Source organism: Chiloscyllium plagiosum, chromosome 15 (genome assembly GCF_004010195.1).
Source record: "Chiloscyllium plagiosum isolate BGI_BamShark_2017 chromosome 15, ASM401019v2, whole genome shotgun sequence".
Lineage (NCBI taxonomy): Eukaryota > Metazoa > Chordata > Chondrichthyes > Orectolobiformes > Hemiscylliidae > Chiloscyllium > Chiloscyllium plagiosum.
Genome location: NC_057724.1, coordinates 78,001,194 through 78,013,492, shown reverse-complemented (window position 1 = coordinate 78,013,492; position 12,299 = coordinate 78,001,194). Strand labels below are relative to the sequence as shown.

Below are 12,299 nucleotides of genomic sequence, written 5' to 3'. Positions count from 1 at the left end.
GTCCATGGAGAGAATTTTTTTCTTCCTTTGCTTTTGGCCCTTTGGTTCCCCTCTTTTTATAAATCCTAATCCCAGAAACCAACCAAACCCCTCAAACTTCACTAAAATTAATTACCATGTTCCTGCATGTTCCCAAGTGCCCACCCAGCAGGAACCATGGCTGCCTCTGCAGTGTAGCCCATTGCTTAGCTTGCACTTCCCATGGATGAAACATTTGCCCACTTGATGTTTTAATTCCAGATGAAGGGTCTGGCAGTGGCTTTGGCACTGCCTGATTAACATTAGCTTTGGAAGGCCTTATCTTAAGGTGTCTGTGCATGTCTCTCACTGGTTCTCTAGTCAATGGATGAGAGTCCTCATTCTTGAACAAAAACACCATCCAAAGTCTGCAATAGGTGCTCAGAAGTTCATATTTTCATCCCAGCCTGGCTCCTGAATGTGAGTTCTGATGGAGGGTGTAAGGGCAAAGGGTGGTGGGTGGGAAAACATAGACTAGAACAGTGATATAGAATGCACTTCTTGGAAGTGTGGTGGAGACAGGTTTAATTGAAGCATTCAAGAGGACATTCCAACCCTGGAACCAAGATTCGTTCCTTGCTGATTCTGTACTATGACAGATGATAAGTCATTGCAGAAACATCAGATGATAGTTGCTGAGAGAAGATGTGGGCTTCCAAAGGGGCTTATCTGTGCGTGGTGTTTTTGATCTTCACCTGGTTTCTTGATTGTAATGCTAAATTACTTCATAAATATCCTGCTGTTTGTGTCTAGTTCTTAATGACCTTAAGCAGCCTTCATGCTCGTCAGAATGACATAACTTGTCTTTGGCTTCACCCTTCTCATCCGAGGGTACCTTATAATCCAATATCTTCAACAGCCAGGGACTGCTAACACAGCATTGCGTGATTTTGTAGATCGCAGCAGACCCATCACTATGGGAACACATTGCCTGCAACAGTAGTAGACTCGCTGACTTTAGGGACATTTAAATAGTCATTGGAAAAACATATGGATGAAAATGAAATAGTGTGGATAGATGGGCCTCAGATTGGTCCCATTGGTCGGCGCAATATCGAGGGCTGAAGGGCCTGTACTGTGCTATAATGTTCTATGTTCTATATGGAAGACTCTACTTGGAGCAAAATAAAGATTTCAACCTAATCGATCAAAGTACTAGAATCCCAATTGAAGACACTGATGGTCATTCTGGTTATTGTTTATCTTTGTATGATACTGTTTATTAGAATATAATAAATAAGACCATAGGAAATAGGAACAGGAGTGGGTCATATGCCCCTCAAGTCTGCTATACCATTCAATATAATCTTGGCTGATCCGACATTATAAATGTCCACTTTCCTGCATTTTTCCTGTAATCTTTGATTCCCTGACTGTTCAAAAATCTATCTCAGCCTTAGATACACACAAAGTCTCTATCCCCACAGCTTTCTGTGGCGAATAGTTCCAAAGACTGAACCCTATAAGAGAAGAAATTCCTCCTCATTTAAGTCATAAATTGGTGTCCCTTAATTCTGAGAAGATGCCCTCTGGTCCTAGACTTTCCTATGAGAGGAAACATCTTCTCACTTTTACCCTGTCAAACTCCTTAAGAGTCATATATACTTCAATAAGATTACCTCTCATTCTTTTAAACTCCAGTGAGTAGAGCGCTAAAGTATTTATCCTTTGTTCATAAAATAATCCCTCCTTACCAGGGATCATCCCAGTGAAGTTTTTCTGAACTGCTACCACTTAAATACTATCTTTCCTTAAATACCAGGGATGAAAACCATTCAAGTACGCTAGATGTGGTCTCACTAGCACCTTGTACAATTGCAGTGTGACTTCCCTACTCTTATATTCCAATTCCCTTGAAATAAGGGCCAACATTCCATGAACCTTCATGATTTCCTGCTGTAACTGTTTCCTCGCTTTCTGTATTTCATGCAGAAGTAACCCCAAGTCCCTCTGTGTTGCAACTTTCTGCAGTTTTTCTCCACTTAAATAATACACTGTTCAAGGTGGCTACTTAGTCCTTTGAGCCTGGTCTGTTATTCAATGAGAACAAAGCTGATCTTCTACTTCAACACCATTTTTCTGCACTTTCCCCGTATCGCTTGATATTATGTTGGCATCTATCAATCTGTCTTGGACATAATGACTGTGCCTCCACAACACTTGGGGCAGAGAAGTTCAAAGATTCACCACCTTCTGCATGAGGAAATTCTTCCTCATTCCTCCCATTCTGAGACTATGCCGTCTGATTTTAGAGCCCATCACCCCATTCCCAACCTCCAGAAAGGGGAAACATTCTTCCTGCACACACTCTGTTAAGTCCTGTCAGAAGCTTGCTTGTTTCAACAAGATCATCTCATTTTTCTCGGCACCAGAGAACATGGGTGGCATGGTGGGTTAGTAGTTAGCACTGCTGCCTCACAGTGCCAGAGACCTGGGCTTGATTTCTGTTTTGAGTGACTGTCTGTGCGGAGTTTGCACATTTGCCCTGCGTCTGCAAGGGTTACCTCCAGATGCTCTGGTTTCCTCTCACAATCCAAAAATGTGCACGTTCGATGGATTGACTATACTAAATTGCCCTGTTGTGACCAGGGATGTAGGCTGGGTGGATTAGCCATGGTAAATGCAGGGTTACAGTGATAGGGCAAAGGGGTGGGTGTGGGTGGAAAGCTGTTCGGCAGTTTGGTGCAGACTTGGTGGGCTAAATGGCCTCTTTCTGAACTGTAAGGCTTCTAGGATTCTAACAAAGACTCAGCCTATTTAATCTTATTTCTTAGGAAAATCCCAGAAGTTGATTGCTGAACTTTCATTGCTCTTCCTCGATATTAAACATACCTTAGATAAGCAGATCATGACTGCATACAGCATTCCAGATGTGGTCCCATCAAGACTTTCTATAATTTTAGAAAGTTATTTTTTTTTCTAATACTCAAAATGCCACAGAATGAAAGCCAACATGCTACTTGCCTACTTAATTGCTTGCTGTACCTGCATGTTAATTTTCGAGGACTCATCAACAAGTTCAACACATCCCAGCCACCCACCATTTTAGAATACGTTGTATTTTTGTTTTTCCTACCAAAGTAGATAACCTCATATTTCTCTATATTGTATTCCATTTGACAAACCTTTTCCCACTTGCTTAATCTCTACAAGTCCCCTTGAAGTGTCTTTGCATATTCACAAAGGGAGAGGGGGTCGTGTCTTTTTGTGGCTAGCTGGTGTTCATGTATCCTGGTGGCTAACTTTCTCATGTATCCTGGTGGCTAACTTTCTTCCTGTTTGTCCTATGTAGTGTTTGTGGCAGTCCTTGCTTGGAATTTTATAGATGATGTTGGTTTTGTCTATGGGTTGTAATGGGTCTTTTAAGTTTGTTAGTTTTTGTTTGAGAATGTTGGTGGCTTTGTGTGCTACTAGGATTCCGAGGGGTCTCAGTAGTCTGCCTGTCATTTCTGAAACTTCTTTGATATATGGTAAGGTGGTTAGGGTTTCTGGCTGTGTTTTGTCTGCTTGTCGTGGTTTGTTCTCCCTCATAGCCCTACACACGGATGAAAAAAACCACCATTTCGACTGGGACTTCACATCTATCCTGGGACAGGCTAAGCAAAGGCATGCCAGAGAATTCCTAGAGGCCTGGCACTCCAACCACAGCGCCATAAACAAGCACATAGATCTAGATGCCATCTATCAACCCCTCAGAAAACGAACAGGAAATGACATCACCACAAATCCCAGGAACCCCATTCAGGAGAAAGATATAAATAGAAAGCAGGAGACAACAGCTTCGCTTCAATTGGAGGTCGCCACTGTTGATGTTACCTCGCCAGGTAATGAAACGTCTGGATATCAAACCTACAGCTCAGCGAGCAAACCTACACTCTACAATACTCCATTCCTTGGGTTTGCAACTTCTTTGGTAACAGCTTTAATATGTTTTTTTCCTTTATCTTAATAGATAGTCAAAAGAAATCTTAATAGAATCAAAAAACTTCTACAGGAAGCAGGCCATTCAGCCCATCATATATTCCTGATGAAGTGCTTTTGCCCGAAACATTGATTTTCCTGCTTCTTGGATGCTGCCTGACCTGCTTTTCCAGCACCACTTAAGTCTTGACTCTGATCTGCAGTATTCACTTTTGTCATTCAGCCCATCATGTCCATATCAACCCTTCAAACAGCTTTCCTCCTAAACCTACAATCCTACTTTATCCCTGTAACCTGGAATTTCCCATGGCTGTTGCACCTAGCCTGCACAACTTTGGACTATGGGAATAACCCATGCAGACAGGGGAAGATAAACAGTTGCCAAGGATGGAATTGAACCCAGGTCCTTGGCACTGTGAGATTATGTGTACTAACCACTAAGCCACCGTGCCACCCCATTGATTGGTCTGTGAGCCATAGATGGAACATTTTCTTTTTGTTCATTAAAGAAATATATCTTAAATTTAAATTACTATTTTTTCTTTAAATGTTAGTAATTGGCTTTCTACTTTCATATCTTTTAACAAACAGTGAACAGTTTTCTGATTCATTAGACAAAAGTGAGGACTGCAGATGCTGCAGATCAGAGTCTAGATTAGAGTGGTGCTGGAAAAACACAGCAGGTCAGGCAGCATCCGAGGAGCAGGAAAAATCGATGTTTTGGGCAAATGATGAAGGGCTTTTGCCCGAAACATCGATTTTCCTGCTCCTCGGATGCTGCCTGACCTGCTGTGCTTTTCCAGCACCACACTAATCTAGTTTTCCAATCCACACAACTTTTCTCCTCATACTTTTATAGTTTTCCCTGGATTTAAGATCCTAATGTGTGATAGAACTACATCAATTTCACAAACTTAACAAAAAGTTCTGTTACATTGAGGTGACTTTTTTTTAGTGAAGGTTCCTTTGCAACAAGATTATTAATTAACCCCTTCTCATTGTGCCTCTGCTTCTGTCCTTCAGGCTCCTTGCTGGTGTTAGCTGTGGGCATTCAGTGTCTATAGTGAACAATGATTGTCACCAAATCTCCATTCTCACAGTCTCACACCTACAAATGCCAGAGCTGGTAAGGACTCTGACAGCTCCAAGGAAATGGAGCATAAGCTAGCAGGAACTGCAGATGGGCTCAATTTTGAGGGAATGGAATTCCTATATACTGATGAAGTGTGCTGACTGATTTGTGGGAGTTTTAATGGCCACATGCATGGAGTTTATGAGACCTTGTGCCTGGCAGAATCCAACCATTGTGCCAAATCTTCTAACTCTCTCAGCATAACCATCGATGTCACTTTCAGAATTTATGTTTTGGTTGTCCTTCTTGAAGAGGGCATCTGTCAGGACTTTGGTGCAGTGTTGTGCTGCTGATTAGGGGTACCACACACATCTGCAGTGGGCCATAGGAATGATCATGAAATTAAAGGCTGCAAAGACTGTCAGAGCCAGTGATGCAATACAACTACAGCTCACCTCCTCTGCTAGTACAATGCAGAGATCAGTCACAACCTCTCAGGAAGGGGCAGTCTTTGGAAACACTGTCATTCTGAATCTGGAGGTAGCTCATCCTTTTGCTGTCGACATTGTCCACAGGAAACCTTTGTCTTCATGCTGGCACCTCCTGACAATTTCCTCCATAAAATTCTGTCACTTCTTTATCAAACTCCACCTTGTGCCTAGAAGGTTATTGCTGCTGTCTGCATTTGTGTACATCCAACTCTCTCCCTCAAGTTCTCCTCATTGATTGAGGAACTTTTAGAGTGGACAATGCTCAGAATAACATGACACATCATGCCTGTCTAACTGGCATAGACTTCAAGCAGGTGCGTCATCATTGTCTAGCTCCTCTACCACGCAGTTCTCTCTCTGGGTCCTTGCTGGTGAGTCCCTTGCCAGGAGCATGATATCCTTAAGGAGCCTTCAAATTCCAATTGATGGCTGCCCTAGTCTTTTCTGTGGAAGTGAGCAAGGATCTTTGCTGCACAGCCGTCCACTCTGTAAAAGCTGCTAAGGCTGTGTCCACTTTGTATTTCAAAATCATGAGGTGTGTTCCAGGGTAGCTTGCCATTTACTGCTTATAAAAATTGTGACTCTCCATCATAAGCACAATGTTTGAACTGAGAAGAAACATCTGCTCTTCCTGATATTGATATTTGACCCCTAGAAATAAAACAATGTGTTGAAAATTTCAGAACTCTGCATTGAAGCACATGTTCCTCGCTCCCAATGCTCCATTGAGCAGGCTGCTGAACCTTGGAAATATGAAATGTTGTTCCTCACCAAGAGGAAAAGACCAGAAAGGGGATGGTAACTGAATACAATTGCCTCCAAGAAGAAAGATTTCTGGAGGTTTCCATATCCTTTCCCTATTTCCACCTTTTTCCACCAATTATTCAAATTTTCATAATCCTAGTCACACCTTCCATACCCATTCCCTAATTTCTGTCTCCTATTCCATCTTCCTGTTCCCTCCACCTCTCTCATCTCGCTGCCCTCATCCTTTCGCCACTTTCTACACTCAGATCCATTGTTCATTTTCGTAAATTGATTCACCTGAATTGTACTTAGTCACAGAAGATTGGAAAAATGTTTAATTGACAATTCAACAATGTTGAGATTTCCTTTACCTGGTATTGATTCATGTAATGGCTTCTCTTTGGCTTGCTTCTTTTTAGTGGTCACAAAGCGTATGGCTGCGCAAACGTAAGAAAGGTACTTCAGTTAACAAAGCTGCTATTGAAATATCCACAAATCACTTTCTGAACATCAAAAACTCATGTTAGACTTGTTAATATTACCCACAGTTGTTTTATTTTCTGATGCTACAGCTGTTGCCATTCACAGGGTTAAATATCTAAGACATAACATTTAGTGGAAAGCTCATTAATGGGAACATGAGATTTGGTAATAAGATCCACTGTAAATTTTAGATAATGTGATTTTTCAATCCATTCCTTCAGGTTACTGTCAGTTTGGAGAAGAAATGGACTTTAACTTCTTCAAACCGAAGTTTGTTAGCAACTTGTAAAATAGCACTCCTGATATTTTGAAAGCCGCAATGCTCAGTATAAACACCGATTCAATTTTACTCCAGTCCAGTAAACCTCAAACCTAAAATATCACATCTCTCTAACTCTTCATTCACAACAGCACAAGAAAACATTTCTTACTGAAAGCAATACTTACTTGATTAAGTGAACACCAACTGAAAGTATCCCAATGCCTCCCCCAAGAGAATTTCCTGTGGCTTCCATGAACAAACCCATGGTCTCCACACTCCCCTTTTTGACAACCTTCCCTGTTCTCCCAATCACAACATCCATATACATAACTTCCTGAAATTTCCTCTCCAGGTCTATCTTCCTTTTCCATCTCTTGGTTTCCTCCTCTTCTCACTTGCCCTCCCATTTAGAATATTGAACATAGAACATAGAAAAGTACAGCACAGAATAGGCCCTTCGGCCCACAATGTTGTGCCGAGACTTAATCCAAATGTAAAATATAGTAACTTAACCTGCACACCCCTCAACTCACTGCTATCCATGTGCATGACCAGCAGTCGCTTAAATGTCCCCAATGACTTTGCTTCCACCACCTCAGCTGACAACGCATTCCATGCATTCACAACTCTCTGCGAAAAGAACCTACCTCTGATGTCTCCTTTATACCTTCCTCCTAATATCTTCGAACTATGACTTCTCGTACCAGTCAATCCTGCCCTGGGGAAAAGTCTCTGGCTATTGTCTCTATCTATTCCTCTCATTATTTTGTACACCTCGATCAGGTGTCCTCTCTTCCTCCTTCTCTCCAGAGAGAAAAGTCCAAGCTTATTCAACCTTTCTTCATAAGGCAAGCCCTCCAGTCCAGGCAGCATCCTGGTAAACCTTCTTTGCACCCTCTCCAAATCCTCTGTATCTTTCTTATAGTAGGGTGACTAGAACTGGACACAATATTCCAAGTGTGGTCTCACTAGGGACTTGTCGAGCTGCAGCAAATCCTCGCAGTTCTTAAACTCAATCCCCCTGTTAATGAAAGCCAAAACACCATATGCTTTCTTAACAACCCTATCCACTTGGATGGCAACTTCAAGGGACCGATGTAATTGCACACCCAGATCCCTCTGTTCCTCCACAACTGTCTTTAATCCTATGTTCAGCATTCGAGTTTGACCTACTAAAATGCATCACTTCACATTTATGCAGGTTGAACTCCATCTGCCATTTCTCAGCCCAGCTTTGCATCCTGTCGACGTCGTGCTGCAGCCTGCAGTAGCCCTCTATACTATCGACAACATCTCCAACCTTTGTGTCATCTGCAAATTTACTAACTCACCCCTCAACCTCCTCATCCAAGTCATTTATAAAAACTACAAAGAGCAGAGGCCCAAGAACAGAGCCCTGCGGGACTCCACTCAACACTGTCCTCCAGGCAGAATACGTTCTATCTACAACCACTCTCTGCCGTCTGTCAGCCAGCCAATTCTGAATACAGATAGCCAAATCTCCCTGTATCCCACTTCCTGACTTTATGAATGAGCCTACCATGGGGAACCATCAAATGCGTTGCTAAAGTCAATATACACCACATCAACTGTTTGACCTTCGTCGACCTGTCTTGACACCTCCTCAACGAACTCAATAAGATTTGTGAGGCATGACCTGCCCCTCACAAAGCCATGCTGACTGCCTTTAATCACACTATGCTTTGCCTAATAGTCATAAATCCTATCCCTCAGAATTCTTTCCACAACTTTGCTGACCACAGATGTGAGACTGACTGGTCTGTAATTGCCAGGGATTTCCCTAGTACCCCTCTTGAAAAGTGGAACAACATTCGCCTCCTTCCAATCCTCCAGTACGACTCCCATGGAGAGTGAGGAGGCAAATATCCTCGCCAGCGGCTTAGCAACCTCCTTTCTCGTTTTCCGGAGCAGTCTAGGGTAAATCTGGTCTGGCCATGGGGACTTATCAATCTTAATGTTTTCCAAAATTTCTAGCACATCATCCTCATCAGTCTTGATCTGGTCAAGACTGTATCTCAGCTCCTCAAAGTTTTCATTTACAACAAAGTCCCTTTCCTTGGAGAAAACCGAAGCAAAAAACTCATTTGGGGCTTCCCCTATCTGCTCAGGCTCCACGCACAAGTTCCCTCCGCTATCCCTGATCGGCCCTACCTTCTCCCTGATCATTCCATTATTCCTCACGTATGAATAAAATGCCTTTGGGTTCTCCCTAATCCTTCTTGCCAAGCCTTTTTTTGTGCCCCTCCTGGCTCTTCTCAGTCCATTTCTGAGCTCCTTTCTAGCAAGCCTGTAATCCTCTAATGCTGTGCTCGATCCTTGCTTCCTCCACCTTACGTAAGCTGTCTTCTTTCTTTTGACGAGAAGCTCTTCTCTTCTCATTATCCAAGGTTCCTTAATCTTACCCCTTCTTACCTGTCTCAGAAGAACAAATTTGTGCAACACCCGCAACAACTGCTCCCTAAATAGTTTCCACATGTCTGCTGTGCCCTTTCTGTGGAACAATTGCTCCCAGTCTGTACTTCCCAACTCCTGACTGATAGTGTCATAATTTCCTTTTCCCCAATTAAATATCTTCCCTCGGTAACTGCACCTTTTACTCTCCAAGGCTATGCTAAATGTGAGGCAGTTGTGATCACTTTCACCAAAGTGCTCTCCCACCGCGAGATCTGACACTTGTCCTAGCTCATTGCCGAGCACCAAATCCAAAGTGGCCTCTCCCCTCGTCGGTCTGTCTACATACTGAGTAAGGAAACACACCTGACAAAAACGGCTCCATCCAAACCACCTACACTAGGGAGGTTCCAGTCGATATTGGGAAAGTTTAAATCACCCATAACAATAACCCTGCTACTTTTGCATTTTTTCAGAATCTGCCCTCCTATGAGATCTTCAATCTCTCACTGCTATTAGGTGGTCTGTAGAAAACTCCCAACGTGGTGGCTGTTCCCTTGTGTTCCTAACTCCCCCCCCATACTGACCCAGTAGACAAACCTGCCTCAACCACCTTCGTTTCTGTAGCTGTGATGCACTCTCTGATTAGCAATACTACACCCCCTCCTCTTTTTCCACCTCTCTGTTCTTTTTAAACATTTTATACCTTGGAACATCAAGCAACCATCCTTGCCCCTGTGAAACCCACGTTTCTGTTATGGCCATAACATCGTAGCCCCAAGTACTGATCCATGCTCTAAGTTTGTCACTCTTATTCCAGACACTCCTTGCATTAAGGCAGACACACTTTAACTGATCCCTCTGTTTCATCGCGTAGGAAAGCTTCCTGATAGATTCAATATATCCTGTCACTATCCTGTCTGCAACTGACTCCCTCTCAGACATGTGGCTCTGATTCCCACTCCCCGACCCTGATCCCATTTTCTCCTTGGGTTCAATTATTCTTTTTCTCTTCTCACCTTGCTTAACAGGTGGTACGGTGGCTCAGTCGTTAGCACTGCTGCCTCACAGCACCAGGGTCCCAGGTTTGATTCCAGCCTTGGGCACCTGTCTATGTGGAGTTTGCACATTCTCCGTGTGTCTGCGTGGGTTTCCTCCAGGTGCTCTGATTTCCTCCCACAATCCAAAGATGTGCAGGTTAGGTGAATTGGCCATGCTAAATTGTCCGCAGTTTTAGGTGCATTAGTCAGAGGGGGGTGGGTTACTCTTCGGAGGGTTGATGTGGACTTGTTGGGCTGAAGGGCCTGTTTCTACACTGTAGAGAATCTAATCTTAACTTAAATGGAGCTCTGTTCTCAGCAGATTTACAACTTATGCTTAATCAGAAAATCCAAACTGTTTACCTTTTGTTGGCAACTCCCCGATCCATTCTATTATGCTGGGTACTGCATGAACATAACAAAAGATATGTTAAGAAAATCATCTACTGTTGTAGTAATCTATTATAACATTCAGATAGTGGCAACTTCCAACCTCAAATTGCAATGAAACTTTTTAAGTCCACATTTCTTGCTGTGCATGTACTCAGAAGAATTTTCAAGGTCAATGTGTTTCTGGATGAATGAAGAAGGGGGCATTGCTAAGTCAGCTTGAGGGGAGTGAGGTAGTCAATAGAGGAACATTTAGGGAACAGTGACCACGTTATTAAAGGGCTTGCGCTGGCCAGGGAAGAGAACAAGGGGCAATCAAGAATGTAGACAATTCACCAAGGAAGGTCCATTTCAGTAGGGTGTGACTTCAGGATCAACTTAACTTCAGGAATGGAAGAACATAGAAACAATATCCAGGAGAAATATATGGTCTTTTGAACAGATGTTGACTCACGAAGGAAATGAATGGATTTATGAAGGTTAAGTGGCTTTTAACCAACTCCATGAGCTTTAGCGATGGGGTTACACAGAAGGTTGATGTTGAACTATCAAAATGCATTTGATAAAGTGACACAAAACAGGCTGGTCAGCAAAGTAGGAACAAAAGGGCTGTGGATAACAGGAAACAGATTTGTGATGACTGGCTATTTTTCAGTATTAAGACCATTGCTTTACTTAGAACAAAGAACAAAGAAAATGTACAGCCCAGGAACAGGCCCTTCGGCCCTCCAAGCCTGAGCTGATCCAAATGTATTGTCTAAACCTGTCACCCAATTCCTAAGCATTTGTATCCCTCTGCTCCCCACCTACTCATGTATCTGTCCAGACGCATCTTAAATGAATCTACCATGCCTGCGCTATCACCTCTGCTGGCAATGCATTCCAAACGCCCACCACCCTCTGTGTGAAGTACTTGCCGCGTGTATCCCCTTTAAACTTTCCACCTCTCACTTTGAAAGCATGATCTCTGGTTATTGAATCCTTCACCCTGGGAAAAAGCTTGTCTCTATCCACCCTGTCTATACCCTTCATGATTTTGTAAACTTCAATAAGGTCCCCCCTCAATCTCGTTTTTTCTAGTGAAAACAAACCTAACCTACTCAACCTCTCTTCAAAGCGAGCACCAGGCAACATCCTCGTAAACCTTCTCTGCACCCTCTCCAAAGCATCCACATCCTTTTGGTAATGTGGTGACCAGAACTGTACACAATATTCTAAATGCGTCTGAACCAATGTCTTGTACAATTTTAACATGACTTGCCAGCTCTTATACTCAATACCCCGTCCAATGAAGGCAAGTATACTATATGCCTTCTTGACCACTCTATCCACCTGTTCAGCAACCTTCAGGGTACAATGGACCTGCACTCCCAGATCTCTATGCCTATCAACGTTTCCCAAGGCTCTTCCATTCAATGTATAATTCACTCTAGAATTAGTCTTGCCTAAATGCATCACCTCAC

General features: G+C 42.9%; 1 protein-coding gene across 1 annotated transcript in view; it reads right to left on the bottom strand.

Annotated features, from left to right (window-relative positions):
• Nucleotides 1–12,299, bottom strand: part of LOC122557459 — a 170,559-nt gene that overhangs the window by 63,106 nt on the left and 95,154 nt on the right. The window contains exon 10 of the mRNA XM_043705218.1: nt 6,621–6,686. Within this exon, the coding sequence (XP_043561153.1) occupies nt 6,621–6,686 (66 nt within the window). The remainder of the gene's footprint in view (nt 1–6,620; nt 6,687–12,299) is intronic.